This window comes from Uloborus diversus, chromosome 5, assembly GCF_026930045.1.
Source record: "Uloborus diversus isolate 005 chromosome 5, Udiv.v.3.1, whole genome shotgun sequence".
Classification (NCBI taxonomy): Eukaryota; Metazoa; Arthropoda; class Arachnida; order Araneae; family Uloboridae; genus Uloborus; species Uloborus diversus.
Window position 1 is genome coordinate 20,221,456 of NC_072735.1, and position 24,216 is coordinate 20,245,671.

The 24,216-nt window shown below is 31.5% G+C and overlaps 1 protein-coding gene across 1 annotated transcript; it reads right to left on the bottom strand.

Moving 5' to 3' along the window:
• Positions 1-7,458: 7,458 nt before the first annotated feature.
• On the bottom strand, positions 7,459-23,420 carry LOC129222827 (BLOC-1-related complex subunit 6-like). The gene is made up of 5 exons (XM_054857378.1): positions 22,841-23,420; positions 19,016-19,191; positions 13,150-13,233; positions 9,577-9,653; positions 7,459-7,627 (listed from the first exon to the last, which is right to left on the bottom strand). The coding sequence occupies exons 1-5, from the start codon at positions 23,304-23,306 to the stop codon at positions 7,570-7,572; spliced, it is 861 nt and encodes a 286-aa protein (XP_054713353.1). The 5' UTR covers positions 23,307-23,420; the 3' UTR covers positions 7,459-7,569.
• Positions 23,421-24,216: the final 796 nt, after the last annotated feature.

Sequence of the window (24,216 nt, forward strand, 5' to 3'; positions counted from 1 at the left end):
TCATATGAATCCTTGCAAGATGTTTATGTACTTTTGTTTGTCTTCATCATCAGTTGCTATTTTCACAAAATTGTTTTCTATCGTAAATGTGTTGTTCCTGGCAACTTGGTTCTGAGAGCTCAAATAAGATGCAGCATACTCCATATCCAAGCATCGATGTTTCAGTGCTTGGACAAATATTTTCAGAAAGTTTTTGATTGTCATCGGTTTCAGTCTCCTCATTGGTTTTCCCCTCCTTTGTCCGTTCTAAAAGCTCTTCTACAGTGAGCTCTGACTTGTATGAGTTTGATAACTTTGGTACTAGAATTCTTTCCTTTTAATTAAAAAGAATGTCTTCAGAGACCCATGCTCTCTTTATTAGCATGCTAAAATTCTGTTCATTGCATGTTTTCAGCAATCTCAGGGGTTTAGATTTTGAAGAAGGGAGGAAAGTTTTCTCTACAGTGCTGCTTCCTCGTAAAATCAAAACTCATCCGCATAAAACAGAATAAATATGTCAAATCTCAAATTGTGTATGATCAAATCCGCGTTAAAATGAGAGTTGATTGATCATAAAATTAACTAATGAAGTGGTTCAGCAGAACATCATTGTCCTCAAGAAACCAAAATTGGAACTAAATTTCTTTATTATTCCCTTAAACTCATTCAAAGCTTGCTATTTGTTCTGTAAATGAATTTCATGCAAAATATATGGAAGGTTCTCATTCTTTGAATTGTTTTATTTGATGCATATAAAAATACTTGTCTACTTATGAAAATAAAACATCAATGACACAAAGACAGACCCTGCTTCTGATATTGCAGGGGTGATGATTAAAATAGGACCACACGAATCGGGAAGGGGTGATCAAAAGTAATATTCTGGCACAAAAGGAAATCTGGAGCCCAAATAATCCCGGATAATTTTTTGAAATAAAAGCCCCAAAATGCAACTTTGTTTACCCCGACTTTCCCCATTGGATCTTTGTTTGCTGGGCCGCCCCAAATGACAGTTGTGCCCAGGGCGAATATTTTCAAGCTCCCTCTACACATAGAGAGATGAAAATGGTTATAAAACACTTCTGTGCATAGTAAAATGAACATTATCCTGCTTTGAAGCTGCCAAACTCACATTAATTACAGTAGGAGAATTTTTAATGAAAAAGTAACCCAATATTTTTTTTAATTTGTAAATTAAGTACATAATCTGTATCAAAAAAGACAGGAGTTATATGTCATGTGTTAGAATTTTAACAACTATTTAAGAAAAAGAGTGCAACTTAATAAAAATTACAAAAAACTTACTAAATTGCAATACTATAAAAGCTCAATTTACAGCGCCCCCTCATATTTTAGTGCCCAGGGTGATCGCCCCCTCTTCGGACGACCTTGCATGTTTGCAATGATAAAGTGGTGTTTCTTCGTGGTTCTATACAGTAACAAATAAAAATAGACTGCTCTATTTGTACTTAAATTTGTTACACACTGCAAAAAAAAAAAAAAAAAAGTAAACCACCATAGTTAATTTTCTTTAATCGCTTTATAATAGTATTCTGTTTTTTCTTATAAACTATTCCAAATGTCTACAACCTCATTGAAGTAGTTAGTTTTCCTGATTTCAAGGTTAGCTTGGGATTTGAAAAGCTTAAGACAATGACCTCTTGTTTTTCCATCTGTGCAGAAAATTTAGCCCATAAACATCCTCCTCCATTTTAATAAGCTTAAATAACTGGATCATATCCCCCTCTTACTCTCCCTTGCTCTAGACGATACATATTAAGCATTCTTTGCCTGGAATCATAAAATAAGAAAGTCTCTCTTTACTGAACTTGTAGCTTTCCTTTGAACCCTTTCCCATAAATTGATATCTTTCTACAGATAAGGAGACCAGAACTGAACAGCATACTCCAAATGAGGTCTTAGCAAACTTCTGTATGAAGGTGGAACTTCCTTAGACTTTTATGAAATAGATCCATGCTGCTGTGTTAAGAGCAAAAGTCGTATCTGCAGCCAAGTTCAAAATGAGAAAATGCCGTTTGAAGTTATGCGCCTCCCATGTATTTGATTCAGATGCAACTTTTTTTGAATTTTTTTAAAAATATTTCCCATTAGCAAATGATCATAAAACATTGTATTTAGGGGAAATATGTGACAAAGAACCACCTGGTGACCATAACTCAATTTTGATAAACAGTGCAGATAGAAGATTTGTACATAGCACGGCAGTATAGTTAAAACCCAAAATTCTATTGGCTTTGCTACTTGCTACACTGTACTGATAAATAAATTTATTCCTGAGGGATTAGACACCCAAATCAACTACAACTTTCTCCTTTGCTTATGATAGATGTCTGTAAATAATAGCTTGCATGCTTAGTTCCATGACAAGATGAAGCACCCGACATTTTTCAACGTACCGCACGAAGAAATGTGATCCAAATCCTCTTGAAGCTTTTTCACTTGTTCTTTGCTTTCAGTCTACCAGTCACTGATGCTTAACAACTGGTCAAGGTTAACATTATTTATAGCCCCCCACCCCCCAAATGACAGCTGAGGAACATACATTCTCAGTTAATTGTGCATAGAGTATCTGCTAACTAGCTGCGATACCATGCTGTCTGGAAAAATGTTCAGACAGTTCTGTGGTACTACTGAAACAATGTGCCCGCTGCATCAACTGCAATCACACAGCCGCTCAGACCCAGGACAGAGTGGGGTAAGGTGAACATTTATTGGAGCTCTATCCCTTCAAATGGCTTCCAAGGCTTTTTCAATTACATAATGGGAATTCTTCTAAATATCAGGTTTTATTGAATCTGACTTACAGAAAATGACTTTAGTGTACTTACGATAAAATAACATTACTGGCTATTTCAAAGCTAAAAAAAAATCATTAGACTGAAAAGAAAGTTCAAACCTAGATTAATACTTAGGAACACAAATAAAAGCAATTGGAATATTATGATAAGTTATATGTGTTACAGGAGCAAGTATGTTGCCATAAGTGAATTAGCAAAATGCTAGTAGATCTTCAAAAGTGATTAATCTTCTATTTGTAACAGATTTCACAACCAGCATACTGAATGACAATTTAATTAACTTCATTGAACCATATGATAATCCTTGAATGAAAATTAATTCTTTCTTTTCATTTATTTATATTCGTTTTATTGCATACCTACATTTATGCGCATAAAACTTGGCACTTGCCTAGAGCAGCAAATTTAGGAGAATGGAGTTCAGAAATTAGATTCTTCGAATTTAACACATTCATAATTATGAAAGACAGTTCAACTACAAGGACACATATAAAAATATCTGTACATTTTTAAGTGTTTATTTTTACACAAAATACAATTTAACTGGCTGGTAAATTAATGATGCTGGCAATAAATTTAGAGGCTGCCAGCCTAGTCGGAAATTAGGTTTCCAATTCAAAAGTAGTATAGCTTTATTTGGGGGCAGCCGTGGCTGTAGGAATAGAAAACAAAATTAAAACAGGAGTGGGTAGCATTATATTTGCCATGTATTACAGGGATGGGAGGCAACCTAACTTCAATCCCCCCTAAATATACTTTAAAGAAACTTTTCTCCACTTAATTGCAAAATTAAACAATATTTTGCAGGGGGAAAACAGGTCAGAAAGGTTAAAATTAAGGATACTCCTACAACATATTTCACATTTTGTTAACAGCAAAATCTTAAACTTATGCCTAATCAAAGTCTATTTTTTACTAAAAATCAATGGTTCAAAATTGTGTTGTTACGATTTTTCAAAGCAATTTTTTAGGAATAGTCAAGTTATTGCTAGCTAACTATTATGTCTTGTCTTGTTCTGCTTTTAATACGTTTATAAAGAACTGCAATAGTTATTCAGTTAATCAATCAATTTGCAAATCCATTAAACTCTTTCTTGAAGATTACCATTTTCGGAAAATAACCAATATTAAATACATAAGCTAAACATTTTAAAAAAGTTTTTATAGCTTTAAAATAAAAACTTCCAAAGTGCATTAGGAAATAAAATTCACACAACTTATTTTGTTGTCTTCTAAATTTTGTTCCTAAAACTTATTTTTAGGACAAACGAAATCAAGTATCTAACTTTTAAATTCATATACAGTATAGCTTTGATTTAACGACACTCGATTTAACGATTTCCTAAATTTAATAATACATTTAACTGGTCCCTATTTGACTGCATTGAATATCTATGCTCCTCGATTTAACGATATCCTTGCTTTAACAATAACTTTTTTCAGTCCCTTGACAATCGTTGAATCAGGGTTATACTATATTTTTAATAACTGAATTTTGATTCATCGTCCAGAAAATAAATAAAAGATTACAAAAACTGAAAAAGGGATTTACATATGAAAAAGATTTTGGAAAAAATTTAATAAGGCAGACAAAAACATTTCAAAACTTATGTTACATTTTATTACAAAATTCACGATGAAATACAAATAAAAGTTTTAACAATAACTGATCACAGCAAATTAGTAAACAAATTTAAGAGGGGTGGGGGGTTCTACTATCGTATGATACATAAATATAATAGTACATAAATTTTTGCAAATAATTTGACTTTGAGCATGCAAAAATAACCATATTTGCAAGGTTCAGAATATCACATACATGCTTACATGTTGTATTATAAAATATGTGTATGTAATGATATTCCAAAATTATTTTTTAACCTTTTGGCTATGGCACTATTAATAACCCCCCTTTATGTTACTTTGCTAATTTTGTAAGTATGGCATAAGAAGATTTACTTCCTACAAATACGATAGCTATTTTATTTTACAACTAGAATAATTAAAATATGTATATCAATAACCTGATGTATGTGCTGACTCAAGGGACTACAAGGAAAATGCTATAATCCTCCTAACGAACATACAGAAAAATATTAGATTTATTTTTCATTGATTTTTTAAGAGTTCAAAGAAAATGTGTATACAGTGAAACTTTGATAGGTCAAAGTTAAACGGAAATCAAAAAAAATTTGAGTATGGAAAATTTAACTTATCAAAAAAAAAAGTATAGACTGAAATAAATACTAACACTGTAACTCATTAAATTTATGATATTAGCGAAAGAGATAGATTAACATATGAGGCAGTGAGAAGCAAAGGGATGTAAGTGGCAAAATTAAAAATTTAGAAATAGCCAGTACAAATTGTAGGGAATGCAATGGGGGCTCTGCCTTGGGGCAAGACATAGTACTAGTAGCCCTGGTCGGTGTTGCTGTACAGTATAGTTTTTAAAAAAATGAAAGCCTACCCAGGATGTTGTCTTTAAACGCATTTTACTCAATGTGTGAAATGTCCGCTTACATCCCTTTGCTTCTCACTGTTTCATATGAAGGAGATTAAATACTTGACAAAAGAAAATGTAATATAATCACTATATAAATTTGGGATATTGTATAGGAAAACAAATTGAACTGTTATGCTGAAATATAAAAATTTTTACTCTAAAAAAAAATTATATTAAAAAATCTGAAATGAAACATTGTTTCTGGGCAGAAATTTGTTTTTTCATTAAACTGTTCTAAAAATACTTTTAATGCATCAAACGAAGAGTCAGAAACATTCGGACGAGAGTCTCTGAAAACGTGCAATACATCTGCTGCTGCTCTTATATCTTGAATAAAAGATAATTTTACCACCTAGCTCAAGTTCTTCCTTCTCTTCATCACCATAAACGTTTTTGCTATTTTCTCAAGTCCATGATGCAATATCTTCATTAGTAAGTTACTCTGTGACTTAACTCCATTATCAACTGCAACAAAATCCATAAAATTTGTTTGATAGAATCTTCATTTTCTTCTGTAAAGAGCTCCACCGATTTCAAAATTTATGTCAAAGATTAGATCCAGTTTGATCCAATGGCACCTGTTTCTTACTTTCATACTTTTTTTTTGGGGGGGGGGGGGACTATTTTGACTTATGAATAATATTAGCAAGGAAAATCTGATGATAGTCATGAAATAAAATTTAGTTTATTGAATAGATTGACTCAATGAAATTCGGCTTGTTGAAAATAAATAATATTAATTCTCCATTCAGTCAGGCAAGAATAAAGATTCACTTCAGCTTGTCGAAGTTTTCGGCTCATTGAAATTGGTTTTGCCCAAGTTTCATCTGCCTGATTTTGGAATATTATCATTAAAATTATTTTAAAATAGGGTACTGTTATTGTTTTAATCTGCTAGTTTTAAAACTTCTTTTGAGCTCAGACAGATGGGAAAGTTACATTACTTTCTGAATTAAGCTAAAAACAAGGAACCTTTTGCTACAGATTTATTATTACCAACACCGTTATCTTCATTTTAACATTGACCATTCATTGAAATGGCTTTCATTTGATTCATTTTTTCAATTAAGCTGTACTTAACAAATTTATCACATTATTTGCCACTTTTACTCCAATCATCTCACAATCTTCACTTTAATTTTCAGAGACTTCAGCTATTCTTTGCTGAGTACTTAGTGAAAATTTTTCTTTAGAAGTGTATTTTCATGAAAAAAATTTGTAGTACTTGGAGACCCTTTTTTAGAGACATGTTATCCCGTACGAAAAAAGCTAAATGTTTTGTACGGGATTCCACAAAACTGAAGATCGAAAACTGCGGAAAATCACTAATTAGAGAAAAGTTCTTTATTTTAATCAATTAATGTTTTATTTTATTAATTTTCAATCAAAAGAAACAAACATATTTTTAAACAATATTAGTTTTTCATCCCCAGATTACTTGTTAGGAACTGCTTCCTCGTGTTTTTTTTTTTTTTACTGCTTTTTAAAATAATTTACTAGCGTTAAATGGACATATTGTGCATCTATATTTTCAAACTAAAACTTTAATTAAAATAAAAAGAAAATCAATTTCTTCACTTCGTAACAAAACTTTAACAATGGTTGAAATGAAAAAAAATCTAATTGTATAGGATGTAAAAAAATTTCGCACTGAAACTCCAAGCAATCTTTCATTTTCACATGGAAATATAGGTTTACATTACATTCCAGCACTTCTGAAATTGGTTTTTCATATTACTTATCATTTCTGCAACAGTTGACAATACAAAGCACGCTAAGAAAAAATACAAAGTTTTTTTTTTTTAACAAAGAATTTTTTGTAAACTTTCAGTGTTTTTCTTTTTAAATTTAAAACCAAAATGGAATAACCAAAAAGTGGAATGAGTCTGAGGATTAAAATTTGTGGATTTCCGCCAATTAGCGAAACTATCACATGCACGGAGAGACTAGTCACTGTGAAGTTGTATGTATCAATGAATCACAGTGAGCATTATTCTATATGGACTACTGAAAAAAATCATGTAAATGACCAATGTATATAAGATAGAGGGTACATAAGTGAAATATAACTGTAATAATAGAAACAAATGCTAACAATGGATTGAATTTCTGAAATGCTTGCCATAGTGAAAAGGTTTATGCATACATACACATATTTATAGGTTTAGGTATAAATTATATGAAATCAAATATAACAAGAACTATTTATTGATTTATTACGTAACAAAAAATGTATGTGTGTTTTAAAACATGTGCGTCACATCATCAGGATTTTTGCTCAACGATATGTTCCAACTGATCAAGCATTTTTTTAATTTGTTTTCTAGAGTGAAGTTAAAGAGAATTTTTCACACATATGTACACAACATAAAGCTACGTAAAAACACAAGAATTTTTTAAGTTTTCACAGCTTATAAGAAACACCTGATGTTTCCTTTTTTAGCCTACTTTCCCAGAAAAAGAAGAAAAGAGCATGAAAGAAGGCTTAATGCATCTTAAAAATATCGCAAAAAAACAAAAAAAAGTCGAAAATAAATAAAATAATTAAATAAATATTGAAAAACTAAAAATTGGAAAGTAGGGCATTGAGATGGGGAAAAATGTCTGTTGGTCCGCTGGTCTGTCTGTCTGTCCCCCCCCCCCCCCCAATAACTTTTGAATGAATAGTCTGATTCGAGCAAACTTTTTTTTGTTTCGGCGTGTACACCTCATTCCCATATTTCACTTTTTGATTTGAACTATTTTTTGTTCAATTTTGAACAGTTCAAAAAAACTTAACATTAGCGCCTACGGGGAAATTCAAGGCAATTCCGAACTGTGAGGCGAATTTGCTTCAAACAAACTTTGTAGAAAAAAGCTTTTGATGAAAAACTTGTATATAAAATATCTTTTTGATTTGAACAATTTTCCGTTCAATTTTGAACAGCTCAAATCCCTTAACATTAGCGCCTACGGAGAAACTGAAAGTCAATGTAGATTCCGTACTTAACGGCGGATTTTTTTCAAACAAAATTTTGTTGGAAATAGCTCTTGACGCCAAACTACAGACTTCGACTCCGAGAACTTAGGGGCACTTGACTCCGACTCCGACAATTAATCGGACTCCGACTCCCCGACTTAGACTCTGACTTCGTTGCTTTGGCAAAAATTTATACACGGAGGACAAATGACTGACTCCGATTCTTAGATATTCGACTCCGACTCCTTTACCCCAAGATGAGATTGACTCCGACTCCTCAGCTATGGTTTTGACTGTGATATAATTATTGTTGATCTGACTTGTTTTTATTTTTACGCTAGTTTTAATTTAGGTATTCAGTTTTCGGCGAATAAACTCGAAGTCATTTATGTTTCTACATAAAGATATGCGCAGATTTTTTTTTTTTTTTACAGTGAAAATTATTTCTTTAAGTTGACATTTTATTGTTTTTATTTATTTTGGTAAATACATTAATTCATTTAAAAAATTGTTTTTGGCAACAGGGGAAAAAGAAACGATTTTTTTTTTTTTGATATGATGTATTTATTTTAATGAGCTTTTTTAATTTTAATTATTATTTTTTCGTTTTGAAAGCTGTTAAAGATTTTTTTAATGGAAAAAAGTGTATTAGCTGCTTTGTTTAAAAGTTGCTGCTATTTTTATTTTTATTACGCATTTAATTTTTTTAGATGAGTGAGGAATATTTTATTCCTAGAAATCAGCTTAAAGTATTTTAAAAATATGTTTGGAAAAATTTGCGATTTTAGCTATTTTTGAGAATATTGATCAGGTACTAGAAAGTAGTATGGGTATACGGGAAAGTAGGCCTGTCTAGTTCTAGACAGAACTTCTTGTTTTGAGTTTATATTATACAGTTAAAATAAGGGACCTTCTTGGTATTATTCTAAATCATAAAACTGAAAAACTAAACATCAGGCCCTGCCCTAGTAACTATGAGCCTTTAATAGAGAAGCTCCACTACAATGATCACAATTCAAATAGAGAAACACATTCCATTAACAACAATAATGAAGAGATGGATGTACATTAATTTTGCTTGGAATTAGTATTATTGATGAACTGCATGCACTAAAATGATCAATAGGGGTTTTTTAACCACAAGTTTTTAAAAATCTTTCTTTGTATGTGTCTAGCTTTAAATTTTAGAATTAAAATGAGTGAGGCATGTTCATTGGACAATTTTTTTTATCTATATATAAAAAAATTTTATTTATTTATTTATTTTAATTCTCAACTCTCAAATATTTCAGCAAAACTCTGACAAAGGATACATATTTTCTGAGATTCGATAAAGAGGTCCCATTGAGTTACTCAATTCTTCACATTTGGCCACTAATTGATATATTGCCTGAAAAAAAATAGATTAGAATAAGAATTAATTTTATACATAGACATTTCAAGCCAGAAAAAGTTTGCATCAATAAGTCATTCCCAATTAAGTTTTATTAGAACAAAAAAAAAAAAAAAACTTGGGATTGGACTAAACATTCCTGATTTAGTCAATCCAGTATGAAACACTTATAAAAAGGTTGGAAATGCACACAAAATTTGACTTATTCTAAGTTGTATTTAGCATTAAATCATGAAATAACATGGTATGAAGCAAAATATTTGAAAATACAAAAATTACTTATCATATACTAGTTTATTGTGTCAGTGACAGTATTTATCAGTGAAAAGTGAATTCATCCATATATATAGTATTCATCCATAACCACTTTAGAAGGAACATAAATTTTTTAGCTGTGAATTCACTAAATTTCTCAAATTCCACTTTGAAAAGAAGAGAAGGGGATTCCGGAAAACATTAGAGGGAACATTCTTCAAAAAGAAGACCATTTGCACTTAAGCTCTAAATAAAGGCAGATATTTTTCCTTGCTTTATTATTACTTTTTTTCCATTTGGAAAGTTTCAATTCCTAAAATTTATTCCTTGGGCACAGCCTTGCAAGATGTTTGGTTTTGTATCATTAGCAGATTACAAGAGGATGGTCGACAGGTAGCATGGATTTTCTATTACTACATAACAATGAAATGAAAAATGCACATCTTTCTAAGTTTACCTAATGAAAAGCAAACTTTTAAAAAACAATTTTTTATGGAGAATTAGAGATGGGCAATGTCATTTTCTTTAATGATCTGTTCAACAAAAGATTTTTTTTCTTTTTTTACCTGTACATTAGCCTCACTCATTTGAACGACTTTGTTCCCTTAAAACCGTTACGAGTGATCTCTCTGCGAGAAGTACTTACGGAAATTGAAAGTGTTTAGTACTCTTTTAAGGAAAAGAAAAAATTAGCTAACAGTAAGAAAATATGCTGATGAAAATTTAATCACAAAATATGGTACAATCGAGCCCGTTTAATGGAATGGGCAATTTGCCTCAAAAAATTATTCTAATAAGTGGGATATTACATTAATCAGGATAACAATAACAAGCATCAAAGGTGCAGTACACTGAAATTTTATTACATTAAGCAGGATATTCTGTTATCTGATATTCTATTATGCGGGCTTCACTGCATTTAGGTTTAGATTCATAAAGCAATTATCGTTCATTTTGTAAATTATTTCTTGGCGACCGAGTGGTAAGACAACTGTTTTCCATTCTGAAAATTTTGATTTGATTCCAGCAAGGAATAAATTCAAATAAATAAATTTTATTGCATTAAAAAAAATTGACATGAAGTTAGAAAATTAATAAAATTGTCCTTTAAAAAATTTACCAAAACCGTTATTTAAAGTATTTTCAATATTTAAACCGTTTATTTAGTATTTTCAAAAAAAAGAGTAGTAATAATAAAGGACAAATTACGATTTCAGTGAAATGGTGCATTTATTTTAAATAAAAATATATCTCTAAGTGTAGTTGGGTCACAAATAAAAATAAAAGTTTTATTTTCATTTTTGTTTTATTTAAACAAAAAATGATTTTGAATGTAAGAAATGAAATATTAAAAAATTAAACAGTAATTTAGAAATTAAATGAGGGAAAGAACAATAAAATAAATATCATTGTTCAAAAGGACAGTCATTCACTTTTTAGCCTACTTTCCCAGTAAGAAACTGAGAAAGAAGAAAAAAGCATGAAAGAAGAATTAATGCATCTTAAAAATATTGTAAAAAACAAGAAAAAGTCAAAAATAAATAAAATAATTAAATGAATATCGAAAAATTTAAAATTGAAAAGAAGGGTATTGAGATGGGGGAAAATGTGTATCCCCCCCCACCCCCAATAACTTTTGAGTAAATAGTGCGATTCGAACAAAAATTTTTTTGTTCAAAAGCTCTTGGCGAGGACACCTTATTCCTATTTTTCATTTTCTGATTTGAACAATTTTTTTTTCAATTTTGAACAGTTCAAAAAAGCTTAACATTAGCACCTACGAGGAAATCCAAGACAAATATAAATCCTGCACTTAGAGGCAAATTTGCATTAAATAAATTTTGTAAGAAAAAGTTTTTGAACAAGAGCATGTTTAGAAAATGTATTTTTGATTTGAACAATTTTCCGTTCAGTTTTGAACAGTTCAAATCCCTTAACATTAGCACCTATGGCGCAACTAAAAGTCAATATAGAACTAAACTTGAAGGTGGATTTACTTCAAACAAATTTTATTGAAAATAGCTCTTGATGACCAACTCCCTAATCCGATAATTGTGAGGCAGTTGTTTCCGACTCCAACTCCTGTGCCTGAAAATTAGTCGCACTGACTCCATAGCTTTGGCAAAAAGTTAGGCACGGAGGGAAAATGACCAACTCCGACTCTTGGAAATTTAATGTCTTTGACTCCCACTCCTTTAACCCAAAAAAAGTTAGACTCCGACTCTGTAAAAATTGGCAAATTTGCGGAATTTAAGGAAAAATGACTGACTCCGAGTCTTTGAATTTAAAACCTTTGACTCCCAAATCAGACTCTTTTACCACAAAATAAGATTGACTCCAACTCTGCAACCATGGCTTTTACTTTGAAATAATTATTGTTGATAGGATTTGTTTTTATTTCCATGCTAAAGTATACCATACCCACCTAATAGGGCAAAATGAATTTTGCCCTATTAGGTGGGTACATTATTTTTGATATGATAACGTTTTCTTCCTCGTTGAAGCAAGTTAATTAGAGCCTATTTTCTTTTTTGATTAATTTATTATGCATATAACAGTAGGCTTGTCAGATTTCTGAAATGTTCAAACCAGACACCCATATTTTTTAAAAGTAAAATAATTTATGCAAGCTATTTCTGACAGTATACATACATATATGTAAAAATAATTTTGTTAAAACTAATTCCATCCATTCATCACTGTGCTGTAAATGTAGCAGCAGCTCATTGAAGATTCTTTTAAATTTACAGTACAATTTTCAATAAGCCTACATTACTTGACGCATTATTATGTTCACATAAACAGATAAAATGGACAAAAGTTTTAGTAAAACTTCCTTTAAAAAAATTATGAAAAGTCTGAAGAATCTCACCCCAGTAACTTGAATTAAAGTGAATATGAACTCATTTATAGAGTAAAAATGTAACTACTGTTTTTTATTTTATCTAATTTATTCCGTTCTTAATTTTAAAAGAGGCATTCTCTATTAATTCCTGTTTCATTCAAATGCTATGTATCTTTCCCCTGGTTGTCGACAGTTGTTCAATGACGAAAAGCATAAAACATCATGCACAATTGATAATATCGATTGTTTAAGATTTTTAGTACTAATAATGCACAAGCTTCCTGAAATGAAAAGTATTAGCATTTAATTATGTATTGCTATAATTATTACTTTCTAAACTGGTATTTTTGATGCAGTATTAAATGAAAAGTGAAATCTCCTGCAGAAACTTACTTTAATATTTACATCTACAGCATCACAGGTTTTGCAAACTGAGTTTTCATATGTTTCCATGCAGTCAACAGTTAATGAAGAAATCTTTTTTAAAAAAGGAGAAAAAATTATTATACATAATGAAATTTTTTTATTTAATTCTTTACATAATAAAAGCAAAACTTCCAAACACAATAAAACTAAACTGGCATTAAATCCTAAACTGTACTGAAAATTTGTTCTGCTTCTAGAAAATTAGTTCACACTAAAAGGTTCAGTTAACATTTTTCAATATAGATTTTACTGCGGTAAAGTCATATTAAGCTCTATTATTATCACATAGTATATGAAATAGGACAAATTAAGCACAAAAAGAACAACAAATTGTTTATTTATCTGGATCATTTGAAAATTCAAACTGATGAATAAAAATTAAACTCAGTAAAATTAATATTATTTGGTGAATTAGGGAAAAAAAGGTAGAGGAATTAGGTTTAACACTTTTCTTTCATGCATGAAGAACATACAGGAAAAAGTTTCATTTTATAAATGTTATTTACTAGTAATTTAGACACATCAAACTGATAATAAATTCTTTTTTCTCTTTCTTGAGAAAATAAATTGCAAAATCTGCCATCAATGCAACAACCAAATTTTTTTACATGAACATAAGCAACATAATAGGTAGGCCCTTGTAATTTTGAGTGCCTCTCAGAACTGGTTTCAGGCTAAGGCAAATGCCCAATGCCATAGGTCTTTTCATAAAAGCTCATGTTTCTTTTTTCCTTTCTTCTTTATATTTTATGATCATAAACAATATGTATTAAAATCGACAGAACACAGGATACATATTACAATCAAAATGAACAACCTAGGTACCATTTTTAATGAATCAACCTCATGTAGCTGAATATTTAAAAAAAAGGGTACAGATGCGATATGCCCCCCCCCCCCCATTTGGCGACATCCGATTTTTTGCACAATATTGAAATATTTTTCTCACCAATGAGGCGATAATTTCTTAAGCATGGCATCCCAGGCGAAACTAACCTGTGTTTGGTAACCCGAAGGGAATCTTAGATCCGTTCAAACTTGTTTACTTGGGTTGTTTACTTGGATTCACGTAGGAGAGATACGTGTTGTTTCGTGCAATATCAGGGGTCTGGCCAGAGCAAATTTGGATCCGTTAACGGACCCTTCACAAAAATCCGATCAACCAAAACGGACCCTTCACAAAATTCCGGTAAACAAAAACAGATCTTTCACAAATTGTTTATTGAATGAGCAAATCTCAAATTAAAATAATACAGCATATTTAAAGTTAAATTAGAGGAATCAACTTATACAAAATCAGCTAATTTTGCAAAAGGAAAAAAAAAATCGGCACTCTTGTGATGCTCCTGCAAGCCATAAATAATTACTACCGCCAAATAAATATAATGCATGTTGTTGGTTTCTTTGAAAGAAATTAACAGCTGAAAGTCAGTTTGGTTTATAATTTTGCTTGTTTGTTTTATGCAGCGGTGTTGTTGTAAACTTCTTTGGAAAAGCGTCAACATTCTCTGAATAGGCGTAGTAAGCACTTTTCTCCCCACTCATGATTTAATCATCAATAATATACAGCGAAATGAATTTAGAACTACAGAGGATAGTATGGGTGGCAGGGTTACAAAATTTAAACTTATCGCCACTTAGTGTCTGGTGGTGCGATGTTCAACTGTTATTTTGGGAGAAAGTTATATGGGTTTGGTTTTTCGATACTAAAAAGGATAATTAACTTTAAATAAACTTTTATTTACCGTTATTTTTTTCTATAGATGTCTACATTTTGAAAAACGCAATCTTTTTTACATCCGATATGAAAATCATATTTTATTCTTTTTTTCAAGCTAACTTCGCTTTATTAGGATGCAAATAAATGAAAAGTCTCTTTATTTTTGTAACAAAGCTTATTTCAAGTTTTTAAAGAGGAATTCCATTTTCTTTTATGAGTCAATAATTAAAATGCTGAATCGATGGTTTATTTTTTATTTTATTTATTTATTTATTTTTGCTTCAACTGTGTCCAGATATTAATGATATGTTTATCATAGGACTCTAAAATTCAATTCAAAAGTAATTTAATCAAAAATATTTATTTTACAAGCCGTTTTTATACTTTTGATTCCTTCACTTTGAGGATTGCAATCTCTTTGCATCCGCTGTGGAAATCTGATTTTTCGAATTTTCGATGTTTAGTACGCTTAGTTAAGAGGTAAACAAATAAAATATTTTTTTATTTTTGTGAAAATCACGGAGTTTATAAGGTTTGAACGAAACTCTGTGCTCTTAAACAGTGTCTTGGGTTAAAAAGTTAAATGCTGAACCCCTGCATAATTTTTTTTCTTACAGTTATTTTAAATACTATACAAAAAACATTTCTAGTATAATTTAACATGATGTAGAATGGTAGATAAATATTGATACTTGAGTGGTGCCCATCTCCCAGGGAGCGATGCCTCCCCCCTCTCTTCAAATACTAGAAAAACACTCAAGAATGATATTCTCAACAGAAAAGAGAGAAAACACTCAACTTTAAGTGTCAATGATGCAGTTTCCACCATCTCAAGAGTCTAAACTTTCGTTTTTACAAGAAGAAAAAAAAAATTTTTAATTATTTGATTTTTCACAAAAATAATTGATTTTTCACAAAATTATTTTATTTTTCACAAAAAACGGACCCTGTGAAAAATTCTGGACAGACCCCTGAATATACCTTACAGGAAAGCTTACTTTGTGTTAGTTTAAATTCAGTAGTTGTGTTTTGAAGTAAAAACATTAGAAAATGCCAGTTTCTTCAAACTTGAACGTTAATTAAAAGTTAACTCCAACGTGGTGTGTATCTGTAATGTGCCATTGTCATATGATGTATTGTTTTAGACTGAGTGTGAGGATTTATACCATAAAAAGGTAAGTTCTTTATTTTAGAATTTAAAAAAAAAACTCTCACTTCCGAAATTCTTTGTTTTTACAAATCCTTGAGGGGTTCTTGTAGTTTTTAACTTTATTTTTACTGTATGTAAATTAATTTCACAAAAATAGTACGGTTATTTTGTTCTAAAAGTTAATTCTTATTGATGTCACGAATTATTTAGACATTCTATTAACGTGCCTCCTTTAGGTACTGAATTTCTGAAAATAAGTTGACTCCAGCATTTTATAAAAATATAAAGGTGTTATTTTATGTAAAATATAATAGGTATTTTGAAAGCATGTCTGGATAGCAAATAAATGTATGGTATTTTTGTATTATTTATGTTTAGGATGTTCTGTTGAGACATTTCTACTTTTCATACGTGGAAATTTGAGTAACTAAGCGCTTTTTTTGGCTGAAATAGTTATTGATTTTGGGGATGTTTTTCGCTTTAAACATCGCAATTTGAATCGCTTTGCTCTTTTTTAGCAGAATATGAGAAAGTTTTTGTTCGATGAAATGCATGTTGGAAAATAGCTTTTATTTCTATTGGTACATATTTCATTGGTGAGCTGTTATAGTAATTTTTCAATTTAAGCATTTTAAATACTTTCTAGTCATTGTTCTTTGTGTACAAAAACTTTCTAGTTTCTGGTATTTTTGAAGCGTATATTTGTGATGTTTTTTGTTGTGGTTTTATGTTATTTTCATATATATTATGTTCTAAAGTGCTTTGATCATGTTTTTTTATCTGATTTTTTCCTGTTAGCGCTAAAAAAGCATCGCTAAGAACGATGTATGACATATGTCGTTATACATCGTTTTCTTGGCGACGCTTTCTTGGTGCCAACAGGAAAAAGTCGCCAAGGATGGGGTATATCACATCAGTTCCAAAAAAAGTAATTCTACATAATATTTTAAAAAAGTAAGGTCAAAGAAATTGTGAAAGTATATCTGTGTCTGACCTGCATCCTGTAGACCCCGTAGCACCTACAGCCTTGAAAATTTGTACAAAATTACTTCAAACCACGAGGGTCAGCACCTGGGATTCTTTTTTTAAAAATAGATTTAGCTTTTTGTGATTAATTTTTTAAGCTAAAATTTCGCATAAATTGCTAATTAGGAGGATAAACGATTTCCCACACCCCTTAACCTTAGATGTTGTTCAAAAAAGATTTTTTTTTTCTGCATCAAGTAAAGCTTGTTTCAAGCTTCCCAATTAATTAGAACAGCAGATATAAAGGTTTCTATTTTAACGAACAGTCCTAGGCTCAAATCAATTCAAGTGCGGAACTAAAGAGCAATATATATTACTAGAGACTACAAATTTCAAAATAACTTTTCAAATATACAAAACTGCTATTTTGCAATGCTCAGGAGCCATTTGATTTAAGCACCTATAATTGTGCAAGTTGGTACAAGTTAGTTTGGTACCTGGGAAAGCGTGCTTTTCAAAACATTTTTTTTAAATATTTTGGTTAAGTATCTTTCTATCAAGCCCTTTCTGTCTTCAGGTGGGAAAGGGATTGTGCTCTAAGAATAAGCTCTTTGCTTAAATTTTATTTTCTATGGGAGAGAGAGGGGGATTTTCATTTTGTTTGAGATGGAACTCAAAACGTGTTTTTTAATCCTATTCCTTCCAGACAATTTAAATCTTAGTGATTCAAACTTCGAGGTTGGTAAGCGCCAAGGAGCAGGGGGCAGAGACCCCTAGTACATTAAAAAGAAATGCTACACGGCCAATAGCATAGTTAAAAAATCTAAAATATAAAAAAAGAAAATTCTTTTTTAAAGACAAAATTGACTGCACTGCAAAATTACTTTTGACAAATTTATCTTTCAAGTCAATTACGGTTCTTAATTACAATGAGTCAGGAAGAAAAACTTCTATGTCATCCAAGACTTTAGGCATCAAATTTGGCACCTAGGGTTGGAAATCTAGGCATTAAATCAAAATTTTTGATTGCAAAATGCGACATATGATGGCTTATTTGTCACACTGGTGCCAAGAAAATCAGTTTTGTTACATTTAGCAAAAGAAGTGGATGGTTAGAAAGGAGGGAAAGCTGGAACACATTTCTTCTAGATTGGAAGCAGTAAGTGAAAGGAATTGTAAAAGAAATATGTTTTGGATATTTTTTGAGTGAATTTTAATTTATTGAATTCTGATTTGATAGTCTACTGTTTGAAGTTCTTAGGAAAATTGAAAAAATAGACTTTCTAGAAATCTGTTGATATTGCAAGAGCAGTCAAAATGAATGTTCTGGCATTTCTAGTACTGTCCGCCCCATTTCAATGAATAACATTGGTTTCAACATATATTATTCGAAGTGGTGTATTATATTATGTGGGGCGGCGAAATGTTCTTTACCTTACTAGACTGATACCACTTGTCTAAAAGTGCAATAATAAATCAATGACTATTTAAAAAAGAAAATAATGTTAGCTGTAATAAACTGCACAAACAGCAAAAAATATATAACTAATATACTTAGAATGCAAGTAACTTCAAACTCTTATCTTAAATTACAAGATCTTTATTTTGGCACCACTTTCCCTACATAATTTTTTTTTAAAGTCGATTATAGGGGATTGCTTCCTCAAAGCGTTTTGAGAGCACCATTGCAAAAAACAATTTTCCAAACTACAAAGAACATTTTACTTAAATTTTCAAGGTGATTTTTTCAAAACCTTAATAACTCAAAAACTTGATACCTTCAATTTTTTTCTCTTCCCAAAAAATTTCAGATACTAAGATTGTTATAAGATAAATATTGTTTAAATTTTACAACATTCTGAACAAAATATTTTTCGAAACGAAAACAAAATCATTTTGACACGTTCTTGAAACTTCAAAAGTAAGAATCACACCTATTGGGGCTTAATTAGTAGAGTGAGATTTGCTGCAGCAAACTAACGTAAAAAAGTACTCACACTTTGTAAAGTACCACTCAAATTTTCTAGCATAGTATCAACACATGTAGCCACTTTTTTAGCATGAGTTTCTAAATCTGTCAAAACATTTGGATCTATTACTTGAACGCTAGGCTGCAGAGTTTGTCGGTACAGACTGGGTGTAGAGGAACGAGATCCAGGAAAAGATGATGATTCTGTAAAATAAGTTGAATTTAAGTTTTAAATATTAGCTAAAGTATGTCAATAAAAAAAAATAAATAAATAAAACATATGACATTTATTCAAACCATTAGAAAATTCCATTTAAGAAGAAAAAAAGTTGCAATATCTCCTAAATAGCTATTCAGTTAAACTGCAAAAATGAAATTGGAAGGATTATGCATTACAGTAAACCCTCGTTTATCGCGATTAATTCGTCCAGACTTTAACGCGATAACTGAATTTCCGCGAAGTAGGATTCTGTATATATTTTTCGAATTAGAGAGCATAAAAGTTACTTACGGCAATTTAAATAGGTTTTTATCATAGTTAGAGCCCCCTAGACATGAAACAGCACCCTTAGCCACCATTACAATTGTACTACTTAATATATTGCACAAAATGAGAAAATTAGATATGTTAGACGTAATAGACATCACATTGTTAATTATTTTAAATTAAACTACACACACACACACGCAGTTCTTACACACTACGAGTAGTCTATGAAAAAACCTCAACTTGTTCGATGAAGAATCAATTGCCCGTCAGTGATCGTAGGTGCCCCGTCTTCCTCTACATTTACATGTACAACTTAAAAAGCTAGTACATTGTTGAACACCATTTACAGATGTATTTATCCCCTAGTAATAATACAGTGATTTACACTTTCCAGTTAGTGCGTAAGGGTTAAAATGAGATAGAGATTCCCTACACATTCTTTGGCGATTCCATACCTCCACTCCCTCAACTAGTACAACTAGCCTCTTAGACCTTACTTAAAAGCTGACCTTACTTAAAAGACATGCACTTTATTTTCTTGTAAAAAAAAGTTTTCACGAGCACATAAAAAAGGCTAATTACTATATTTGAAAAGAAAAAAAAACTAGAAAAAACCTCGATGTAGTGAAGCCGCGAAAGTTGAAGCGCGAAGTAGCGAGGGACGCCTGTATAGCAATTCTGGATCTTGGAAATGTTACTCAAAGAGTATTTTATATGGCATTGAAACAGGGACTTAGCAGGGGGGGGGGGGGTCCTTACCGCTCCAATTTGTATTAAAAGTCAAAAATAACAGTATTTTACTAAAATACACTTTTTTTCTTTTCTACTACATAAAATACAGTTGCTCTGGCCAGCCAAAATTTATAATTTCTAAAATATTCTTTTAGGACCTTCTTTTTCTTGTATAAAGTGCTAACTAACTGATGTAACTTCAAACTTTTTTTTTTTTTTTTTTTTGTAATCCTCAGTAATAGATAAAAATTAATAAACAATAATACCTTCAAATCAAGTCATATAACTTTAAACTTTTAATAATATTATTTTAGGATCAAAAGAACAACTTGCAGTTCTCCTCATTTAATCATGAAAAGCCATTAAATCCCAAAAATTTTGATAAGTTATAAAACATAAACCATTTGAGATTTACTATAAATGTTTTGCTTTCTAAAGTGCATAAAAAGAGCAACCACATTAATTTTCATTAAACTCTGAGACCATGAGTGTCAAATCACATTTTTTTAGATTAAGTTGCAGAAAAAAATGAATTATCAAAATAATAAATACAATAAGCATATAGAAGGCATAAAGCATCTAAGAAAGTTCTTCTGCCTTTATATAGGAGTTTAGTAAGACCTCATTTGGAGTATGCTGTTCAGTTTTGGTCGCCTTATCTGAAGAAAGATATTTTTGTATTGGAAAGGGTTCAAAGAAGGGTAACTAAATTAGTAAGGGAACTCTCAGATTTAGATTATGATACCAGACTTAATAGGCTTAACATGTATAGCCTGGAGCAAAGGAGAGTCAGAGGGGACATGATTCAGTTATTTAAATTTATCAAAATGAAAGATGTAAATGGATTAAATTTTTGCGGGGAAAGCAGGACAAGGGGTCATTGTTTTAAGCTATTTAAATCTCAGGCTAACTTGGAAATCAGGAAAAACTACTACTTTAGCAGGGTCGTGGGCACTTGGAATAGCTTACCGGAAGAGGCGGTAATGAGCAAGGGAGTGGATAGCTTTAAGAGGGCCATTGATCTTCATTGGGGACTAATTAATTGACTAGGACCAGCCTAGCTGGGCCCAGAGCCTGTTGCTGGTCGTCACATTTGTATTTGTATTTGTATTTGTATATGTTAAAAAATCTTGCGATGCAAAAAGATATAAAACTCAAACCATACCTGAAAGTATCAGCAAAGCATGATTAATGATGGCATTGGCATGTTTTTCAAAAATGCATTTTCAGAGGAAATTGCAGTGGATGAAGATTCAAAAAGGTAAAACGGGAACCGAAAATTAAGAAAAATTGGAATCTTTTCATATTTTAAAGAAAAATAGGAAGGCTATGAAACTTGAAGAAAGGTTCTTAAAACCAACAGAAAAAGCTGGAAAACCAGGAAAATTTCATCCTGTAAACATCAGTTGTATAAAGATTTAACTACTCAGTAAATAAAAATTTCATAAAATTTAAAAGAGATTTTTTTTTTCTTTTTGTTATGAAAAGGCACTAGGACCATAAACCCAGCTTTGAAGAAAGTAAATACAGTAGAAGACTGTTATAACGCACACCTTGGGACCAGAAGTTTTTGAGTTTGGTGTTATATAGGTCATTTCACAAAATTTGAAACTTAATATTCTGAATATATCCATATATTAGCATTTCAGAATGAGTTTTATCTGCCATAAGCATTAAAGCACTAATTATACAACTAATCACTTCCAAATAAATAATAATACAACTAATCACTTCCATATGTTTCCCAATCAAAAGAAAGTGAATTATCCTGTACTTCTGCTAGTTTCATGGTTTGCATAACAGCTGTATTTTAAAGAGCCATCTGGTATTTTCTTTCACTGTGAATACTCATTTTCATTTAAAAGCTTTGGAATTACGATGAAAAAATTTTCCAAATTCAATTTGCCTAACAATTTTTATGTTTGCAAGACAAAACAGAGGGATTTTTTAAACTTCAAAACCTCTTTGTTTACTTTTGAAAAGTTGTGCGGTTTATAGAGAATTGCGTTATTTAGGTTGGCGTTACAAAGGTATTCTACTGTATTTAATTTACAACTACAGTTGAATAAATGCTGCTCTATAATAAACATGATTCTCCACAAAATGCATAACTTTTTATGAAACGTTTTTTAATTAAAGAAAAAAAATCTATTCTACTTTCCAAACATAATAATTCTTTAGCAACTTTAATTTTTAAAGTTATTTATCTTTCCAATTTTAAAACAAAGCTTTTAAATGACAATTAGTATTCACAGTAAAAGAGTACCAGATTTCTCTCTCTCTCTCTCTCGAAAATGCAGCTGTTACACAAACCATGAAGCAAGAGAAAGTCCGCAACAATGCACTTACTTATAGATTTATTCATGAATGATAACTAAATTGCATGGTTAAAGCTTTAATGCTCATTAACATTAAAATTTATTCTGATATGTATTGATACATTCAGAAAATTACTTTCTAAATTTATGAAATGATCTATTAAATTGATTGCAGAATCTATATAATGTAAAACCTCTGGTCCCATGGTGTGTGTTACAATAATCGTCTAATCACAAGAACCATAATGTATCTAAAATCTTACTGGTTTGCTACATACATACAAATTCTCACCTGTCCATCTTGACACAGGACTGCTCATTTTGATCTTCTCCTGCAAGTCCTCAGCTACAAACGTCACCAAGTCACCGTCCACTGTCAAAGTACCCTGCAGTTCTGAAAGTCCACTAGTATCACTACCGGTTCGAGCAAGACCAGATGAATGGAGAGCAAATTCATCTGAGCTCAAAGATGGCGAGGCTTCAGCGCTAGTTGTGCGACCATCTGATGTCTGCTGGCTCTGATGCACTTGCTGCACGCAGCCCGATTCTGGAGCTGAAGCAGATGCTTCATCATTTTTAGGCAAAACTGGTGAAGTTTTTGTTAAGATTAGGCTATCTGGTCTTTTCTTTTCCCTCAATCCATCTTCATTCGCAACATCGTCCTTATCTTCACAAAACGGTAAAAGCTTGTCATCCTCCCTACTGCTCTGGGAATCACTATTTTTAGCACCACTAAGAAGCTCCCTATCCAAGGAAATCTCACCATACGAACCAGTCATAACATCTTCATCATAGTCATCATGCTCTGAATTAGCTTGATCATCAGCTTCAGGCTGATTGGTAAATTTATCCCCATTTTGTATTTGACTAAACAGCTTCCCATCTATGGGACAGCTAGTGTTGGAGTTTCCTAGCATTGCTTCTGCTCCTTGGTTAATTGAAGTATTATCAAGGGCGGCACAGAGCACTTCTTCCTGATTCATGCTGTTGAAAGACTTTATGAATTTCTGGTTATCACTGAATTAAATCAATGGTTAGAAATGCAACAATAAAACAAAATTCTAACTTCCAAGACATTAATTCAATTGGATCAAGGCAAGTAAATATTAAATTAACCAGATTCATATGTTCTCCATTTTCCTATTTTGTTTTCTTCTATCACTGCAAGAGAAAGGATAATGATAAATAAAGGTAATTAAATAATATACTTTTAACTCATCTTTATGTCATTATGTTGTTTCATGTCCAAACTTAACGAACACTATGGAAAAATTGGATGCATTGCCTTTAGAGGTTTGACTTCTTTTTTTATCTATATATAACACAGCACAAAGAGATGAAACAACACTCAGAGGACCGGCGGGAATCAAACCCATGACCTCTGACACATGAAGCAAAGCTCCTACCACAGAGAAATGGAGGCTCCTTATAGCACACTAATCGACTTACCATTAATGTACAAAAATTTTGAGAGATATGTACAACACCTTTGCACTTTACTCAGGTTCGCCCACCTAGGGGGGAGGGGGGTCATGGCTCAGACTGTGCCAATGGAATTTTTAGGGGGGCTTCTTGTCTTGAGGGATAATTCTCTCATTTGGGGGGGGGGAGGGATCTTGCTTCTGGGATGTCTCCACAATATTGAGGGGGGTGTGCCCTTGCCCTTAGGAGGAGCGGGCACCCCGGCTT